Raw genomic sequence first — 20,777 nt, 5'->3', positions numbered from 1 at the left:
GGTCTGCTGCACCACGTGCAGCCCTGTGGGGCCAAGCCTCTCATGTGAATGTCCCGTGGATGTGGCCTGTGGGGTTGGGGGTTCCACAGCTGGGCCAGTTTGTGTAACTTGAGGATGGGTGTTTACTGCCTCTCACCAGAGGTTGCACCACCCAAAACCTCCTCCTCCCCCCTCGGTTGGGGGGAGTCTGTGTAAACCTGGCTTCTGTGAGCTGTGCTCTCCCCCCACCCAAACTCAACCTCGCAGCTGGTGGCTTTGGTCTTTTGTGGATGCAGACCTTTCCCTCAGCATGAAATGACTGAACAATGTGTTTCCTTTTATCTAACCAACGGTTTGACTTTCAGTTCAAAGTCCCACTCTTCAGGGAGGCTTCTTTGGTAGTTGCTTCTTTATAATGAGCAAAACTTTGTATCAGTGTTTGAGGCATGAACTATTTTCAGTCTCTGACAGCATCACAGCCAGTCCCTCCTGGCAGGGTACTGTCACATGGCACTGATTTTATCCAAAACTCTGTCTTCATTAAACTGAATATCCATGAGGTACTTTGGTCCATGGAAAACGTACAGCCATGACAATGGAGAGAATACTCTGGTTTAAAAGTTTCTTGACACTACCAGAAAAAAATCTCTGAGCTGTACAGTTAAAGATGAAGAACCACCATGTGCAACTCCCAGGCTTCAGATGTACCCATCCAGTGGGAAAAGAAATGTGGACTGAGGGACATGAGATAATATGAAGGGAAGCAGAGGAAAAACACGTTTTTTTTCTTCACAGTGTAAGACAAAAGTGGTCCTAAATCTTTAAAGACAAAATGGATCCAGCAAAAAATGAATAGGCTAGAACAGAGTAGAAAAGACTTGACATTTCCCAGAAAGATTTGCACTTTTTTCTAAGAGACCAGCTGCCACATCCCTCAGTTTCCTGGAATGGACAAATCAATTTGGTCCCACACTGCAGCCCAACAGCACCATTTTCCATGCCCACAGCATCATGACAGGCATCAATTCAAAGCCACTAGCACTTAGCTGAAAATTCTGCTGCCTGTTAGACATCCTTGCTCCCTGCATGCTGTTTCTTCCATCACATCTTTTTTTTTTTCCTCAGCTGGGCATCTCAAATTTAAAAAAAAAAAAAAGGAGTGTTTTTTTATGAGAGAACCAAATGATCTTGCTAGATAGCCACAATAAATCACTCCTTGCAAGTGTGAGATTATTTTCAGTGCTGCATCTGCTCCAGCTCTCCTGTTAGTGAGTCCAGTTCTCTGTTGCAAGTTTATTCAGTGCTCTAGTGGGTGTCTCACTGCACAAAGTTTACAGTCTCACCTTCCTGGAGACATGACAGGAAAAACAAAGAGAAAGTTCCTCCATTCTGATTCTTGATTTCTTTTTTCCCTCAAGTAAAAAGCACCCAATTTTCTCCAGTAAGAGCACTGTTGGACACCAGTGACAGACTCAAGTGCCTGAGCACATGCTACAGAGGAAGATACAGGAAGGCAAAAAAGACAAGGAAACCCAAGAATTGGCAGTGATGGCCTGAGCAATGGTGGTGTCCTGTGGTGGAGACCCTGCCTGTCCTCAGTGCCCACACAGCACTGGGCTGCCTTTATCCACAGCCACCTGCAGACTCAGCTAGAAGTATGTGGTCTTCGTGCTCTCATTGTCTTGCCCACCATCTTTTCCTTTCACCTGCCCATTCTGAGAGCTGCTGGTGGCATTTTTGCAGACCTGGTGAAAGGGAAAAGGGTGTAAAAGCAAGGAAAGGTGTGCGATGAGCTGAGGGCAGCCGTCCCTGAGACGAGCAGCCTTCAGCAACCTGGATCCCATTCCCTACTGTTCCTGTGGACACCCTTCTCCCAGCAAGACAACAGAAGTATTGGGGTGCAATTCCACCTGGTCCCATGGGGAATGAGGGCTGGGAGCAATGAGAGGCTGAAAGCCAGAGGATGTGGCTACAAGGCACCAGCCCTTCCCTGAGGAGGGCAGGGGGAGGAAAGTAGAGCACTGGCTGTTCTATCCCATGGACAGGAATGAAGGGATGACCACCATGGGCAGGATTATGGGGGTCTCCTCCCCTCCCTCCACAGTGGGACAGCCCCATTCCACGCCCTCACACCCCTGGGACTTCTAAAGAAACCCCCAGCACATGCAACACCAAGGGGCTCCCCACATCCCCACCCCAGAGGCAGCACCAGGAACCCACCTCAGCCAGGGGGTGGCCATCCCCCGTGTCATCTGCCAGGTCGGTGCCGCGGGTCTCGGGCAGCAGGACACAGAGCAACCCCCCCAGCACGGGGGCACTCCCAAAGATGGCCATGGGGATGGATCGGTGGTACTGGTCCAGGAGACGGACCAGTGGGGCCAGGATCCCGGCCACCCGCGCTGACATGGAGCACAGCCCCACTCCAGTCTGCCTGTGGGAGCGAGGGGTAACAGGAGGTGTGGGCAGGGAGCAGCACCCCCAGGCCACCACGGGGCTGAGCATGGCCATGGGGACAACTGGGCTCCTGCCCCATCACCACCGCCAGCCACAGCAGAGGGAATCCCCAATGGGTGGGAAGACCTCACCTGACAATGGTGGGGAAGAGCTCAGCGGCGTAGACATAGGAGGTGGAGAAGGAGGCTGAGGCAGCAAACTTGCCAACGGTGGCCAGGATGGTGGTTGCCATGGGCTGGTCTGAGGGGAGGAGGAGAGATGTCCGCTATGGGATGGGGGAGGGCTCAGCAGCAGTCACGGATGGCAACTGGGGATTGCAGGGACAACTGTGTCACCTGCAGGGAGCCATTGCCTCTGACAGTGCCTGAGCATGAACCAGGCCGCTCTGGCCTGGTGGCCACTTGCAGTGCATTCTACATCCATCATCTCACCTCCCCAGGTATTAATTTTCCCAGAGCACAGCTCTGCTGACGGGGGCCCACTGGGCTCAGCTTTGCCCTCTTCTACCATGACTGGCAAGAAAAGGTTTATATTTTTGGAATGGGCCCTGGGGGTTCAGCCAGGCCCCTGTGTCCTGGCTCAGGCCTAGAGGGATGTGAGCCACCCTGGCTGGGAGGACAGGACCAGCAAGGGAAGGGTTGGGGCTCTGTGCCTCCCTATCCCAGAGGATGTCCTCTCTGTATGGGATGAGGTTGTTCACCTTCAGGGACGCCAGTGATGATCAGACACACCAGGCCACTCAGCACCAGGAGAACGGCCTGGGTTTTCCTCCTCCCAAACCTCTGCAGAGTGAAGATACAACCAACACGGGCTGGGATTTCCACTGCTCCAAAGGCCAGCTGAGTCAGGTAGATATCCAGGCCAAAATTTGTCACATTCAGACTCAGTCCATAGTAGACAAAGCTGTTCACAAACCTGAAAGCCAGGCAGGGTGGCACTGAGCAGCTGTTAGCCATGAGGAAATGCAGCATTGATCTCCAATGACAACACTTTGACCAAGCCACAACATTTCCAAGGAGATGTAAAACCAGAGGAATACCACAGGCCTGCCAAAGCTGGAAGTGCTATAACCTTTCCTGTCTTAACATCCAGAAGCATCTTAAACAGCCAGAAGCAGAAACACCCATCAGTAATTTTCAAAATGCACAAAGTGAATTTAGTTAAGAATAACCATGAATCCCTTCTTTTCTCCACCTAGAAGCCTGCAAATAAGGGACAAGGGAATGTCTTACCAGACACATAACATGATTAAAGTCACCTTCCGCAGGTCCTTCTTCCGAAAGAGATCCAGGAAACTTCCAGACTTGGCCTGTTTCTCAGGCTTCAACTTCAAAACACAGAAAGTCAAAGAGTCAAAGCAGGAAAAGGAAACCCATGGCCAGCTCCTTTTCCACCTGCAGACCATGGAAAGCCTTGGTGGGACAGGCCTGTGACACCCAGTGCTGTGGGAGGGAGGGAGGGAAACCAGTGGGGCTGGGCTCGTGCCTCTGTGCTCTGGGTGCCCAGCACAGCGGGGTGGTGACTGAAAGGTTCCTGGGGATGAACATTTCCCCAGTGTAGGAACTTTGGGGTGGGCAAGGAGGGAACTCCCCTTCAGGCCTTTCTGCATGGAAATGCAGAGACTAAACAGAGACCTTGTGTTCATCAGTCACACTCCTGGAATCCTCAGAGGAGAAAAGCCAGGGAAGCGTTGCAGTCCTTCCCAATCCCCAGGTGGACTCCAGAAAGCTCCAGGCTGAGCTTCAGCAGAAGCTGGGCCTCTTCCCTGACCTTGTCCCCGTGTAACTCAGCTGGAGCTGGAGTCCCCCCCAGTCCATGCCCAAACCATCCCCAGTGGGAATGGAGAGAGGTTTCTGGGGTGAGCTGAGCTCCAGGGGCTGCTGCAAGGCCCAGGGCAGTGTCTGAGGACAAGAACCCCCCCAGTACCTGCTCCAGGAGCCCTGGCGGGAGGCTGCGCTTGTTGGTGGCTGCCGCCTTCTGCAGGACCTTCTTGGCTTCCTCGATTCTGCCTTTGGTCACCAGCCAGCGAGCTGACTCTGGGAGCACCCTGCCAGGAGGGGAGGCCAGGACATGCTGCTGTGACCTGCTGAGCTCCCCACAGCCCCTTTCTCTGGGACCACGTCCAGCAAGCCGTGGCCACCACAGAATCAGATCACAGAACCCCAGAGTATTCTGTGTTGGAAGGGACCCACAAGGATCATCAAGTCCAGCTCTAAAGTGAATGGCCCGTGGGGTCAATGGGTCTAAATGCCCTAAATTTAGGCCCCAAATTTGGAGACCTGATTCAGCAAAGCAGCTGCTGCTCTCAGCAGTCCAGTGCCCCAGGGAGATTTGCTGAGCTCCACTATCTGCATGCCAATGGGAAAGACGCAGCCTGGTCCTGCAGTGCTGCCACCTCCTCACCCATGCCCTCACACTGCTGTCATGTCTGCAGGAGCTCTATTCACATCCCACTTACCCAATGCAGAAGAAAAAGGCAAATATAGGAGCAGATCCTGCAATCTCCAGCAGCCTCCAATTGCGAATCCCATAACTCAAACCAGCCAAAATCATCTGCCCGATGGCAAAACAGCAGTGAGAAGTGAGCACTGCCTTTGGCCGGGAGGAGGCACCGATCCATTCTGTAGCTGAAAGGAAGAAGGAAGGCTCGCAGTCATACAAATTATTTTCTCTGATGCAAACAGGGTGCTTCCCTGGAGAAGAATTATTCTGGAGGTGAGGATTGGACTAACCTCTTGAGATGGGCCACTGTCCCCTTGCCCTTCTCTGAGCACCGGCTGGGGAGAAATGCTCCCCAAAGCTCTGACTGAGGGCTGAGAAGATGCCAAAGTACCAAAGGACAGTGAAGAGCAAGACCTGTCCTCGCCATGGTGTTTTTCTAGTCAAACATGAATATTTTTATTTCTTTGCAGAGTTTTCTATTGCATCTTGAGAAGCCCCAGGGCAAGGGCACACTACTCACCTAAGGCCAGTATGGTCATGGTGATCCCTGACACAGAGGCCCCCACGACACACCTGAAGGCCATGTACACATAGAAGTGGGGCACAAAGGCAATTCCCAGGCCAAACAAACCCTGGAGGAAGACGGAGATCAGAATGACTGGGCGGCGGCCAATCCTAGGGAGAAACAGGGAAGACACAATTGGTGTCTGGAGAGACCCCATGGAGATGGCAAGGAGCCCAGCAGGTTATACAGTGATTTTTATCACCCTGGTAAGGCTCAGACTAGACTGTGGGGTGACAAGTGAAGCACTGTACACACATGCTGTGTCTCTCTCTCTTCCCCTCCCTGTGTGGCCATGTCCTCATGGGACCTGAGGACTTTGGTCAGGGTCCCTGTTAGTGAGAAGTGGTGACAAAATTCACAGGGTGCAGTGTCCAGACGGGCTCACACCACCTGCTCTGTGCTGGGCTGGCTTTGCACAGACCCTGGGCAGGGGGTTGCGGCTCCTCACCTGTCACTCAGAGGCCCAAAGATCATGGATCCCAGGAGCAGCCCTGCCATGTACATGGCCTGGGCAATGTCGTTCAGGTCCTTCCTGTCACACACCAGGTCAAACTAGAGAAGGGAGAAAGAGATGTTTTGGGATCCCCCCTTCCAAGGATGTGAATCCCCACAGAATGCACAGGGCACACAAGTCAGAGGTAGGACAAGCCTTTGGGGCACTCAGTAGGGTCCCTCTTCCATGCACTGGGACGTGCCCCTTGTCCAGCCCAGACAACCCAGGGGAGCCTCCTGGTCAGAAAATTTTGCTCTAAGTGGGCCTGGGGTCAGAAAGAGCATCTTTCTTCCTCTCAGACCACCTGACCTCCCAGAGGAGAAAGGATGAGTGCAGTGCTGATTCCTGGAACAAGCAGTTAAGGAGATGTCCTGCAATTGCCAGCATCCAGAGGGCATCAATGGAAAGAATGACATGGGGAGGATCACAGAACCATAGAATGGTTTGGATTGGAAGGGACCTTAAAGATAATCTAATTTGAACCCCCCTGCCATGTGCAGGGACACCTTCCACTACCCCAGATTGCTCCAAGCCCCATCCAACCTGGCCTTGAACACTTCCAGGGATGAGGCAGTCACAGCTTCTCTGGGCAACCTGTGCCAGGACCTCACCACCTTCACAGGGCAGAATTTCTTGCTAATATCTAACCTAAACCTACTCTCCATCTTAATTTAGCTTCTTTCTCAGCAGTTGTTACAACTGTGATGTTAGGGGTTGGACTAGATGAGTTTCAAAGGACCCTTCCAAGCCAAATCATTCCATGATTTTAAATTGGAAGGTTACCCCCTGTATACAGCGAGGTAGGTAACCCAGGGGCAGGAGGTCTCACCAGGAGTGATTCATCTCCCCACTGACACCTCTATCACAGCCTGCACCCTCTCCAGCACCACACCTGGGGGCTGCGTGGTGGAGCCGAAGTCCCCAACACACACCTGCTGTAAATGTCAGCCCACCCCAGCTGATCCGTGGTCAGACACCAGATCTCAGGGAACTGCAGCCATTTGGGTGTCCCATCCCTTCCACATCCCAGCACATCAGCAGGCAAATACCGACCTCGGTCAGCAGGGACGGTGGCTGTTCTGAGGGGTACACCCAGCCACTGCTGCACTTCTGTGTGTCATTCAGGCCGTAGGCCATGATGGAGTCGAGGTCCCAGTCCACCGGGGAGTACATGGAGCACTGCTCAAACTCCCCGTCGGCGCCCCGGGGCAGGGTGAGGTTCAGCTGCTCTTCCTCGGTCAGGTTGGGGCCGACGGTGCGGATCCAGCTGGTGTCACAGTGGTGAGGCACATATGGGACCATGAAAAGTTGGCAAAATTGGTGGAAAGCCACACTGAGGCAGGGGATCACAGAGAGCAGCACCAGGCATTTCTGAAATCGCCCAAAATCACCAACTGCTTTCAAAATTTCCCCAACACCTGACATTTGGCGGCTGTGTCTGGGACAGGACAGTGCTGGGACAGACTTCCCAGAGGCCTGGAATTAATGTTTAAACCTCAGATAAGCTCTGCAGTCATAGGCAGTCACTACAAGTACACCATGTAATATATTAATCATCCCTGTGCCACCCACCAACATCCAGTGCTGGCTGGAGCAGGAGGACCCCTGTTTCAGGGAACCTGGGCCACCCCCTCTGCCAGGGCCAGGTGGCATTGAAAGGGAAGAGACTCTTCTCCACAGTGACAGCAATAGCTGCATTTGTTGAACCACTCAGGAAAGCAAGGCTCAGAGGGGCCAAAACAAGCCCAGTGTGATGCAGAGCTGGGAACAGCCCAGAGGAATAAAGGGAATTAGGTTAATGGATGGGCAGAGCCAAAGACAAGGGTGGGCAGCCAGTTCATTGTGATTCCAGGTGATGGGAGTTGCCATTTCCTTCATCTTTTGCACCTTCCCCTGTGCAACACAAGCAAACTGGGCACAGGATGTCCCCCCTTCCCACCAGTTCTGGGCCAGTCTGCAGGGAAGACCTGGGGAAGGAGTAAAGGGATGGGAGAAATTTTGACATGGGGCAATGCTGCTTGAGGCTCAAATGCCTAAAATGATCACCAAGAACATGAGTCCAGCACTGTTCAGCCCATCCCTAATGTAGGAACAGCATTTGCCTGAGGCCCCCGTTGAGATGTCCATGAGGTGCCCAAAAGCCACTTCTCCTGGCCAGGCCACTTCTCCTGGCCACAGATCCATGAGAAGGGCACTATAAAGCATGATAGAAAACAGACCATTGATGCCACACTGGGGTTGACCAGGGCACCCACAAAGAACAACTATTGTGGAGGTAGAGGAGGGAGTGCAGTTCATGCTCTCACTGCTTGTCAGGGCATAAATCCTCCCACTTTCACACCAACCTGTGTCATCCCGAGGCATTCCTGGACACGGGAAGCTCATTCCCAGCTGCACAGGGCATGCAGAGCTTGCAACAAACCTCTCAGCTGGAGACAAGCTCTCAGGGCACCATCCCAAGTGCCCTCCTGCTCCATTTCTGCACACAACTCCTGCAGAGTTGGACTTGCGGAACAGTTTGGGTTGGAAGGCACCTGAAAGCTCATCCAGTTCCAAGCCCCTGCCATGGGCCTGGACACCTCCCACCAAACCATGTTACTCAGAGCCCCATCCAGCCTGGACTTGATCTCCCTGTCCCCCTCCTGGGGGCTGCCAAATCTCCCACCATCCCAAACAGAAACACCCCAGGGGTTGCAGACACCACTCAGACAAACCCCTTCCCCAAGAAACACCATCCAACCCAATGACAAGCAAACCACATATCAAACACCTGGCAATGGACAATTTGTTCTTTATTGATTAAAAATTAGACACATGCAGTAAAATACAAAGTCCAAAAAAGGAAAAAAAGCCTGACTATTTTACATCTTTCATTATAATCTACAATACACCAAAGTTGTGAAGAGGATCCGTTTTCATTAACAGAGCATTTTCCTTAAAAGTAGGAACTAACTTAAAATTACCACCTGCTTCCAGGTTCAGATCAGAAATTTGCACAAAAACCAAATTCTTAATGACACTGGAAAACAATTATGAACAGCATTGGCACTTACTGGAACAACATCAGAAAAGACAGTTGTCTAGCACTGTAATAGCCCAAGTAAATATTCTGGATCCCTACCCAAAAGATCTGGAGATCTAGAGAGCAAAACCCATCAGCTTCTTCCTCACTTAGTTTCTCCATTAAAGAACTACGGAACCTTGGGTTAGCGTGAGCTCAAGCTCTCTAAGTCCTGGCTTTGGGAAAATGGGGAATAACAATAAATAGATGCTGCATTGTTCCATTTGAGCAGTTTGAGTCCTAACCTTCCTCAGCACCAGTACACAAATGAACGAGGAGGTCCCCGGGGCATGCAGGCAGACGGAAAATAATACTGTACCACAACTACCTTGTCTCTGTATCCTAAAGGTTCCCAACACATCCACACTGAGCACAGGGTGACGGGAAAATCAAGGTGCCAGCCTGCTCTTCCCAAGCCAAGAAGCTCAATGGGGGCCACCGTAGGGAGTGCTTTGTGACAGGCAACAGGGAACGGTGCCACTCACACTCGGCCAAACGCAGCCACCACCAACTCCCTGCTATCGGGCACGCGCCTCCTGGGCTCTTGAGAGCAACAGCTCAGCACCCCGGGATGATCTCGCTCCCAAATTGTCATCCTCCTCTCCCTTCCCTTCATACTCACCAGCCACAGGGCTGCAAACAGTCCATGGGGACACACCCAATATCCACCCAGAGGCTACAAGCAACAGGGGCGGTATAAAAAGAACATGCACAATTCAGGAAGCTTCCACAGCTGCTCATAGAGAACAAGATGTAAATACAGATTGTTCATCTGAAGACTTGGAAATTAAAAAAAAAAACCCAACAGAACAAAGTCCTAATTGAACCTAGTCATTCCGCTCTGTTTCTGAATTGTTTGTGTCTGATGGAAACAAAGCACGTTTCCATCTGTGTGTTAAATTACAGACTTACAATTTCTGTGTAGAAAACACTCCAGAGCCAAGAGCAGTTACAAAGGCCAACTGTGAAACAGTAGGAAAAAAAAAAAAAAAAGTCAACACCATTTATTATTCACATATTGCATTACAAGTGTCTCTTATCAAACTCAGAGCATAATTTATATTATTCATGTAGAAACTCAACTTCAACACCACATGGAAAGAAAAGCTAGATACGTGTGTACAGGGGTGCAGTGACATCCTGATCAAAGATCGAGGCTTGGGCCGACGCGCAGCCCGACGACCCAAGGGATTTAGTGCAGGAGGGACAAGCCCAGCGCCCGCTTTTGCCCAGTACAGCCACTCTACTGGCAATTCTTTATTGCTGTAAAACATGACAGGGAGGTTCCACGGGTACCAGCTTGCAAAGGACTGGGGAACACACTGGGAGGCCAGCCAGGCATGACCAAACTGGATTTCAGGGACACTTGGATGTGCATCTGTTCCAAAGGCAGAGTGACACAAATCTCCACTCCCTGTGACTGTGGATATTGTGTTCATCATCTGAAAGACCAGTTTCCAGGCAGCAATGCCTTGCTGGTCTGTTTCAAGAACAGACTACATCTAAGATGCAGAATGAAAGCAGCAGGAACGACTGCTTAATGTAAATTAAAAGGTTCAGCCCTCATGCCATGCCTGGCACTCATGTGGAGAGAACCAAAATGATAAAGAAAAAAAAAATTAAGGCAGTTTACAAAGGGAAGCTGACTTCTAACACCTCAAAGTCAGGGAACTTCTCAAAAGCACAAACAAAAGGGAAGGCGGCTCTCCCTCCTGTGGGTTAAGACTCCGCTTGCTTTCTCAGGTGCAAGCACTCAAACCAGCAGTTTTAAAACACACAGCCAAAGAGAAGCAGATTTCTCAGCACTCCAGGTGACCCAAACAACATGTACATTGGTGTTTCCAATAGAAGGAGAAGCAGGTAAGGAACCAAAAAAAAAAAAAATCCGTTCAGTATTAAAACTTGTGCAAAAATAGCAAGTGAAAAAAATGAAACCACATGTAAGCAAACACTTAGGCAAGATCATCAGAGCAGTGGAACCCCCTGCTTCGTACTCAGTAGTATTTTTCTTTAAAGTAAGGCAATAATAAAATGAACATGCAGGCAATGACGTGTTGGGTCTGCATGTTTGAGATGACAGATACAAAAACATGAGAGTTGTTTACAAAAGGTGTAAACGTCATCGGTAATTTCAGGAAGATTTGTGATCCTATTAAGGAAAATGTTAAAGCTTCTAGGAAGGGGGCTGTAGTTCAATTCTTTGGCAGTAGTGGTTTTTTTTTTTTAGGCTAACAGAAGCATTACGAATATGCACATGTGGGTTCTCTGTTGGGAAACATCTCCTGGGACCAATGTTTAGCTGATGCTGAGCTGTGCAAATCCTATAAGTTTGCCATCATCCGGAATTTCTGAGCCGTCAACACCAGATGCCTGAAACAAGAATAGAGATCCAAATAGCAACACCCATGCTCTACCTTTCAGCACAAACCACAAGCAGGTGTATCAGACACGGCCTGGGGAGGAAGCCGACACAGGACAGCTCTGCACTGTATTCAGCAGCTTGCACTACCCAAAGTTTAAATTGAGTGCTTTTACATTTTTGCCTTTTTTTTTTTTGGAAGCTACAAAGGGCTGGTACTGACTGTCTGCCAATGTCTGCTCCAACTAGACATTTTATGTGCAATAACTGGGGCAAAACAAGTGAAAACTCCTTACAGGAAGAGTAAAAAATAAGAGCACTTACTCCTTCACTCCCAATAACCTGGTTACAACCTTCGCTTTGCCACTCCCCTTGAGTTTTACCACCTCTGAAAGATTCACCTGCTCTGCTCTCAGTTTTGGCTCTCTTTTTTGGCCCACCTCTCTTATTTTCCTTTTTTCTTCTTCATTTCCCCATCTCCTCCTCAGGGACAATGAATCTGTACCCTCCCTCATTCTCTTCCTCCGCAAAAGCAGTCTGTGGCAATTCTTAGCCCATCCACCTGCCCTGAAATATTTCTGCAAGTGCACATCCCAAGCCCCAAAAATACCCCTTTGCAACATTTTTACATGTTTATTAGCACATCATCTCATGCTTATTTATCTCAGGTGCTGCTCAGAGGATACAAGCAGGGAGCCTGCAGTGCCTACAGTTATACAACCAGTAAGAAGCTTTGGGAAAGAAGGGAGGATTTAGAGTGCATACATCAGATGCCTGCAGTAGACATCTACATGCAATGCCTTCTCCTTGCAAGGGACAACTCGATCAGTTAGGGAACAGGAATAAATACCAGTCTGAAAGTGATGGATCTGTTTGCCTGGGGCTCTTCCACAATTTTCTGCAAATTAGCTGCAACTGAAATCACACAGACACAAAGAAAATGGGCAAATATTAGCACAGGCCGGATAAAAACATCCCAAACTCATTAGTCCTCTTTCTATTACGTAACAAACTTTGAATTTTTACACTGATAAGGAAAGATTTAGGTCTCAATTAGACTCAGTCTACTTAAATCTAAAGCTTTGAACTGTGAAAACAATGTTATTGATACTACACTACTTTTTCAGAGGTAGTTCTTTTTCCCAGGATGTGATGGGATCAATAGTAATAAATGCCCAACTGCACTTGGAAATCCAGTTAATTTTGCACTAGTAGCTGTCCTGTGTACAAGGAACAGCTTTGCTTGCTGCACTTGGAATACACAGGCAGTGCTGACAGTTTAAAAGTCTCACCTACTCCACAGTAGGACACATTTATTTAGCAAAGTGTTGTTTGAGGCAGCTGTTCTCCCCATACAACTCGTGCTGCTGCCCCAGGGCATGTGCACCTCACACTTCCTTCCCCAGCCCTAATTAAACCCAAAAAGCCTGGCTGATTCCAGTCCCAGAGCTCTATTGCACAGGACCTGTGAGCAGGACAGGCTTGTGCAGCAGTTTGGTAATGCATCTCTGTCAGGATTTGGCTAATGCATCATTAGCCTTCATTCTGCATTACAAGGAACATTTGCTTCACAATGTTACCAACTAAATCATCATCTTGTGAACTGGGGGTTGCCTACATGTTGGCACAGAACTGTCACCAGAACTGACAGCAGTTGGGCAGACCCACTGGGGTAGAGAATCAAGGCCACAAGAAATTTTCTTATCACCCACTAATCAGATAATTTTAAACATACAAAAGATAACTGAAATGGTTAGAGCAGAAAAAACCCCTTGTAATTACCTATTACCAGATCTCTGCCATCAACAAGACCTGCTGAAATGAGCTCCTGAGACACACCATCTGCAGTATCTGTTGGGGAGAAACCCAAGAACCATCACCACAGAGCAGAAGTTGTCCAGCTGGTGAAGGCACCACACAGAAACGTGAAGGAGCTTGTACAAACCAAACAGCAAAAGTGTTCTCTACAAAAGACAGATACCAGGGTGCACACCAGGTGCTGTGAATTCACTTGAATTCACTGAAGGGCTGCACTTTGGCCACATCCATGAGTTTTACAGCAGTGCTCCAAGCCCAACCACATCCAGCCCTTTAGGAAGGCACTGTGGACAGACATTCACACAACCGCACAACACCAAACACAAAACTTCCCCTTCACACATTGGAATTTCCCACCAGCTCACCTTTCCCTGGGGTGAATTCAAACCGAATATCATGGAGCTCTTTATTTGAATTCCTGTGGAAAGAAGAGAATTTTATATAAAAGAGACCATTTCATGGCACTGATAGGTGCCCAAAAGAAAGTGCTGTTGTTGAATAATCAGTCTGCGAAGTGAATTCTCTGCATTCCACCCCGTCAAAGGCAGAAACTCATCACTTGAGTGTGCATGTGGAAGCAGCACAGTCTGCCTCCCAACCTGACAGAGCCTGGGCCAGTCCAGGATAGGTGAGTGCCGCCTCTCTGGTACAAGGCCATGTTGTTCCACTGTCTCAGCAACTCATATCCCTCAGCAGAGGTATCCCTGGAGTGCATGTTTCAGAGGAGGGAAGTGCTCACTGGCTGCAGATGCAAACACATTATGGAAGCGATGCTCAGAATCCCCACTCCAACACCTACCAACAACCAGGATGCCTCCAGAGATGAGAGGCAGGTTCTTTTAATGAGAAACAGCAGTTTCTGCAATGAGTGCAGAAGAATCCTTTGTTCTGCCTATTTCTAGTGACACAGACCAGAATCCAATCCCTGAACTGGGTAAAAGCTCTTCACTCTCAGAACCGGCTGAAGTCTGAAGTTGTGCATGAAGATTAAGATCGTTCAGCACAAGGCCAGAACCCCTGGATCCCTGAATCCTTTAAGGGAACCCAGCTACTATTTCCTTCCCACTCCATTAGAGTTTAGCAATGTTTACACAAATATCAAAACCTCTTTCGATACACAGGTTTTACCAAACTGAAGTGGATGTGATAAACTGCTTTCCCAGGTCCCAGTTTCGGAAGAGCAGATGAAATCCAAGCTGACAAACAATGTTTAACTGCCACCCTATTAATTAAAAGGCACAGAAGTCTGCCAGTGTCCCTCTCTGCAAAGGTTCATGTTGACAGAACAGGACAGTTTTGTGGCCTTACCTTAACCTTAATACAAGGTTGATGGGGACTCTCACGTCTTCCTGTACCGGAGCTGCAGCAGGGGCTGCAGGTGGGGCCTGCAATGGGATTACATCATTTTAAAGCAGGTTAACAATTCCTTGCTCTGGCTTTAAAACTAGAGGTAACCTTGATCAGCTGTAGATAAAAGTTTAACTCATCGTTGGAATCATGGCACTACAGTGAGAAGGACAACAGACCAACGAACCAGGAAAACTTCACACTTGAACAGGAGGGTCTCTTCAATTGCCTTGAAAAGAGTAAAAGCTGCACAACTTTGAGAAACGCCAAAATGGCAGGAGACTTCAGAAGTGCTAAATGTAAAATGATTGCTTGCTTTGCATTAAAACTTAAGGTTTTTGGATATTCATGGCAGCTTTAAGACCTCCTGTGTTTTAATCCCTGCCCCAAATACCTGATTTAAAAACCTGATACAACTCTATCAGTAAAAAATTTAATTTGCAGATTAGCATGTACTCTCTGCTATCTTTTTTTTCCATGAAATCGAAGACTTTAAGAGCATCTAGCAGCAGTTTTATAGCTGCCTATTTTCAATTCTAAATTACTTCTGAGTAGTTACTGGAATGTGTAATCAAAGCATTTTATACTTGTCAGCAGTAGATTTCCAGTAGGGAAGATCCAAGAGTTGCCCTGCACTTGTTACAGCACTTGTGATATTTCCAGTAAAGAGCTACGTGTTAGTCAATCTCCACCAAAAAAACCCAAATAAAACAGAGAGGGGTCAGTCACTTGTACTGCCCATGCTGAGGCAAGGGTTTTATACCTGCAGGAACAAGACAGACACAACACGAGGCTGATAATTTAAGCATAGAAGTCTTGACCAAGTGTTTTGCATCTAGACCACTTGTTTTTTCACAAGAGAAAAAAAATAACCTTTCATTTAAGACTAGCATTTTACTCCAAGGTGCTCTTGGCCCAGCAATGCAGCTCAGGGCTTCTGATCACAACCTGGTTTCTGTTGAAGCTGAAAACCAGGTCAGTGAAAACAAACAAGGGTTCATGGAGAAGTCCAGAGCTCTGCAAAACAGTAACTAGTGAGAGAACAAGAACCAGAGAGCCATAATGGTAACACACTGACACAGAGAGCTCTGAGGAAGAACATACTGACACTAAGAGCTATAGAGACGAACACACTGACATAAGTTCATGAAGTTCAGCTTAGGACAAGCTACCAATAAATCAGGTATTGGGCACTAGTGGCAGATACTCTGCTAGTGCAAATCCAAAGTGTCACTGACACCAACACTGCTCCAGCCTTCACTGCTGCTGGTGTTTCAACTGCTGCATAAAATTCAGGGATTAAACACCAGCCTTTATTTAAGAGATTTGAAGGGGTTTGATTTAAGTATTAAAGCCATTTTAATGTTGCCAAGAATATGTCAAACTTCCATGGTTTCAGATTGTTCTAGCACATCTGGAATAGAACAGCTAAGGGAAAACCTGAAAGCTGGCAGGAGGGGTGTTTGCTCTTACCTGGGCTGCTGCTGGGGCTGCTGCTGCTGGGGCTGCTGCTGCTGCTGGGGCTGCTGGAGGAGCCTGGCTGGGTGGAGGTACAGCAGTTGGAGGTTGTGCAGGTGCTTGTCCTGCAGCCTGAGGTAGTTCAGTAGGTGCCTGTGCTGGAGCATTGAGTGAAGGACCTGGAGGCTCAGCTGATGGAAACAGCTGCAAGCAAAAAGGAGTTTTAATGAGAAAAGCAACTCAAAGAGTTCTGATTCAAGCACCAGCTTTCCCAGAAGTGCTTGTCTGCCACATAAATCACTTAAAGAAGTTCTAATGCCAAGGGCATTCCCAGGCCTCCAGGACATTAACGCTGATCCCAAGTTGGTGTTCAGGGGTTTAACGTGTCCTTATGTCCAGGGACCCATTCTGTCCTGACATTTGCAAGTTTTACTCATCAGTAAACCAAGATACCAGCATGACTGTTGATCTTGGACAAAAATTACGTGCTGTAGCAGGGCTGCGTGCCTTGCTATCCTATCCAGCTGGGATGAGAGCATCCTATCTTTCAATCTCCCTCTTTCCTGGAGTCTGAGTCCTACTTATATTTCCAAGTAGCCACGCACTCAGAGCAGAACAACCCTGCTTTGACTTGTAGTTCCTTTCAGAGAACAAAACCCAGCAAAGCAGTGAGATAACTATCGACAACTGAGCCTTTCCAAGCAAACGTCAGAGTTACTTGGGTATCGATGGAAAGTGAATTCAGAGTTCTTCAAATCACACTAGAGAAGATTTAGGATTGGACTTGACTTTGGTCTCTTGCAAAACACAAAATCAACTAACCAAACAAAAAAAGCTGCTCCCCCAAAAAACCCTGTATGAAATTAATTTGAGGGTGGGGAAAAAGAGCTAAATGAAAGTTTAATCTCTTTTTTACCTCTTGTTATTCAGTACAGAGAAACCAATTTTGGCATGGTAGCCAAAGAACTGTCAGTTTGATGGCACTTCAGTGTGCCCTCCAGCTTACTCTGACGGGTTGTAGGAAATATAAATCATCTTCAGTGTTGGAAATCTGGACAGGAGACTTCCAGTGGGAAAATTCACCCCAAAGGGATTCTGGTTTTCAGCTTTTTGTTTAAATTTAGAATTTATGCCAAATTACAGTGCCAGAACTGTGGTCTTTCTCGAGATCTCCCTTTATAAACACTTCTTGGAAACGAAGGAAGAACAGGACAGCCCAACTCAAGACTAATTTCTAGGAGACAGCTCTGTTTATCTTTCAACACAGGTAGGGAAAAGACAGACATAGCACAGCCTCTGGAAGATAAGCAGTCCCTATCACTGACAGATAAGATATACTAATATTCCTAATGTAAGAAACAGTTCAGAACTGAAGAAAGATGATAAATTGCAACTGAAGTTTTGTTTGCTATCAAATGTTACTACAGATTTATTTTACAGTTCTGAGCACAGGTTCCAAAGCAGAGAATCAGAGAATGCAAACCAGACATCCTAAAGTTGTGTTCTGTTGGGTTTGTGTTGTTTGGGGTTTCTTTTAAGGAGGAAATGAGAAGACAGTTGTTTTGCTTAGATTATTCTTGTGACCAATTCATTACCTTACAACAAACAGTCTTTTGCCATAGCAAGCTGACAAGACATACAACAAACCTCAAGAAGAGCTCTTGGCATTACACAGCCAAGGATTCCTTTTATAGGGAGCTCTTCAAACAGAGCTCAGCTAGATACCAGCTTCTACTTCACACAGTATTGCGTACAAAGGCTAATAAAGCATGTTCCTTGAAACAACACCAGTAACAAGGAGTCATCTTTTCAAGAAGCCATTTGCAATTATAACTTACCTCGGAATTCTGTACAGGTTCTTTCACTCTGGGAGACTGAAAAACAGAGAAGAAGATGTCATTGCCTAGACCAAAGTGAAGCTTACTGACTAGGAGGACTTGTCAGAACCATACTGAACACGAGAACCCTACATAATTGTTTCAAGTTCCATATGTGTATTAAGATGCACGATAAAAGAGACACCACACGATTTGTTGTCATATTGTACCACCCAGAAACACCGTCACATTTCAGAACTTGCAGTCAATATTTCCACAGTGGCACACAATACCCTAAGATGCTATCACGGTTACCCATTAGCAAAATCCAGGACTCCCAAAGATCACTCAGATTGGATCAAACTACTTATGCACCAAGAGGGGAAAATACATTTTAAGCTACTCAAATCTGGCAGAAAAACACACACACAGACCTGCCTGGCAGAATTCTGCTAGAAAACAAATTCCCCTCCTTTACTTAGGGAGGTGGTTTCCACACCAGCTTGCTTAAAACATACAGACCCTTTGTAGGGTGGGAGGGGGGAAATCAGCCTTATTTGTGCTGCCTTTTAGAAGGAAATCCCTGGCCTGCTGTCCCTGCCCTTGGACCCTGCATTCTGCTGTGCTCTTTGTGAGAGAAAGCAGAGAACTGACAGGTAGGTGTACAATCAGCAGTGAAACAAAAAGACCAGTTGAACATAGAGGAAAGTGCAGGCAAAGCAACATGACCAACCTTTGCTTATCAGTAAAACAAAGATAACACTGCACTAGCTGTTTCACACGGCCAGGGAGGAATTGCCAAGTACTCCTGGAAAGCCCTGCAACGTAGAGAGCCTGCAGCTTTGACTTCCAACAAGTCCAATTACTGTGTGGAGATAAGTGGAATGGTTTGGTCCATGCTGGGAATAAAAAAAATACCTGTTCCTTCTGCACATAATGGTCTAACAGGTTGCTGTTTGGACAGTACAGGCTGGACAGCAGAACATTAAGTGCCATCATGCCCCTACTCTGAGCCAGTTTCTGCACTAACCAATGCCACTACCTTAACAAGTGCAGATCAGAGCAATTTGTAACATATGGCTCAGAGGCTTCTCGTGAGAAAAGGTTAAGAAGTCTTACTCTCAGAACAGCAAGTTTCAAAAAGCTCTCTGGACAGGGGAGAAGGAACAGTTCCCTCCGGATGACTATGTGCAGGCAGTGTCAGGAAAACAGTCACACAGCCGGAAAGGTAAAGCCTGAAATCCATCTCAGTGTGCTCAGCCTTCACTTGACAGTTACCAGGTGGGATGAAAAATATGGCATTCCTCCCAGACAAACAGCCCTGCTCCACATCTGCAGGCCACAGCTGCTGCAGTGTTCTTCCAGGAACAAAGCTCACATCCAAGTGTACCTGGATGTCTCAAGGAATTACGTAAAAGGAACTTGTCTGAGAGATCAGCGTGCTAAGCGCTGTACAGATGAGTACAGAAACACTGGCCCGGCCCCTGAGCTGACAACTGATCCAGATAAATGAAACACAAGTGGTGAGAGCCAGTTGAATATGAGCCAGGAGTGCCCAGGTGGCCAAGAAGGCCAATGGCACCTGGCCTGTATCAGGAATAGTGTGGCAGCAGGACCAGAGCAGTGATTCTTGCCCTGTACTTCGGCACTGCTGAGGCACCTTAAGTGCTGTGTGCAGTTTTAGACACCTCATGGCAAGAAGGACATTGAGGGGCTGGAGCAAATCTAGAGAATGGAATGGATCTGGGAATGGGTCTGAAGCACCAGGCTGACAAGGAGCAGCTGAGAGAGCTGGGGAGGCTCAGCCTGGAGAAAAGGAGGCTCAGAGGAGACCTCCACACTCTCTACAACTCCCTGACAGGATGGCGCAGACAGGTGGGGATCAGTCTCTTTTCCCAGTAACAAGGGAAAAGAGGAAATGGCTTCAAGTTGCACCAGGGGAGGTTTAGATTCTATATTAGGAAGGATTTCTTCACTGAAGGGGTGCCCAGGGAAGTGGCAGAGTCACCATCTCTTGAGCTGTTCAGAAAACATGAAGAGGTGGCCCTTGGGAACAGGGTTTAGTGGTGAACAAAGTGGTTCTGGGCTAACAGCTGGACTCAGCAATTCTGAAGGTCTTTTCCAACCTTAACAATTCTGTGATTTTATGAAAAACACGGTCAGGAAGAAGACAGCATAAACATTAAAAAACATTTACCTAAGGCACAAATAGGATGACTTTGGGGATTAGTTCTAACTAATTTTTGCTTGTGTAATCAAAGATGATGTGAGTAAGCAGTGAAATGTGACCACACAACTCACCACCGCAGAGATTTATTGGGTAACAGAAGGTGCACTATTTAAAAGCCCCCAGAGTGCAACTGCTTTAATTTGAATTCAAGGTTTCAAATGCAGAGAGGAAGGAAGTTTAGAAGGTCTTTATATCCAAAAGGTAATGCTGACCCAGGAAGTCACCATAATCAATGAATGGAAGAGACATTTCTGGCTCTGGGTGTAATAAATATTTACCTGCTCTCAGATGCAGTCCTCAGAAAAGACTTTTAAAATACACATTTGCACATATTAAATTCACCCTATTTTTTAATGTAAAGTGGAAACAAGTAAAAAATACCAACACCTTCCATTTATGTAGATGATTTTATGCAGGTTAATACTTCAGTATTTTGGCACATTAAGTCAATCTGCAGGGCCTCCTTTTACTTTGTGGCTGACAGCAGTAAAATGCAGGTACAGATGGAATCACAGAATCACAGAATGTTTTGGGTTGAAAAGGACCTTTAAAAATCCTCTACTCCACCTCCACAGCAACGGGCAGGAAAAAAAGGTGCCACCTAGTTAACTCAAGTTATTCTATCCAACAGCTTGGTTAAAATTGCAGAGGGATTACAGGTGGAATTTACACCCAGTGTTTGAAATATGGCCAAAAACACTGGACAAACATTAGTCCTCAGTAACACCACCATATTCATAGCAAAAACTGGCAG

General features: G+C 47.6%; 2 protein-coding genes across 2 annotated transcripts in view; both read right to left on the bottom strand.

Annotated features, from left to right (window-relative positions):
• Nucleotides 1-1,628: 1,628 nt before the first annotated feature.
• LOC309572627 (solute carrier family 22 member 13-like) lies at nt 1,629-7,358 on the bottom strand (the record flags this gene model as incomplete). The annotated part of the gene is made up of 10 exons (XM_082281011.1): nt 1,629-1,724; nt 2,200-2,410; nt 2,565-2,673; nt 3,134-3,348; nt 3,666-3,760; nt 4,360-4,480; nt 4,892-5,060; nt 5,396-5,550; nt 5,889-5,992; nt 6,987-7,358. The coding sequence occupies 10 exons, from the start codon at nt 7,356-7,358 to the stop codon at nt 1,629-1,631; spliced, it is 1,647 nt and encodes a 548-aa protein (XP_082137137.1).
• A 1,348-nt stretch (nt 7,359-8,706) lies between these two features.
• Nucleotides 8,707-20,777, bottom strand: part of OXSR1 (oxidative stress responsive kinase 1) — an 88,300-nt gene continuing 76,229 nt past the window's right edge. The window contains exons 12-18 of the mRNA XM_082289738.1: nt 17,815-17,850; nt 15,992-16,180; nt 14,480-14,556; nt 13,537-13,589; nt 13,136-13,204; nt 12,204-12,268; nt 8,707-11,364 (exon numbers count right to left, since the gene is read on the bottom strand). Coding sequence (XP_082145864.1) covers nt 11,290-11,364; nt 12,204-12,268; nt 13,136-13,204; nt 13,537-13,589; nt 14,480-14,556; nt 15,992-16,180; nt 17,815-17,850 — 564 coding nt within the window. The 3' untranslated portion in view covers nt 8,707-11,289. The remainder of the gene's footprint in view (nt 11,365-12,203; nt 12,269-13,135; nt 13,205-13,536; nt 13,590-14,479; nt 14,557-15,991; nt 16,181-17,814; nt 17,851-20,777) is intronic.

Source organism: Coloeus monedula (genome assembly GCF_965178545.1).
Source record: "Coloeus monedula genome assembly, chromosome: 1".
Classification (NCBI taxonomy): Eukaryota; Metazoa; Chordata; class Aves; order Passeriformes; family Corvidae; genus Coloeus; species Coloeus monedula.
Note: the sequence above shows the minus strand (reverse complement) of the source record. Positions and strands in the feature narration are given on the sequence as shown.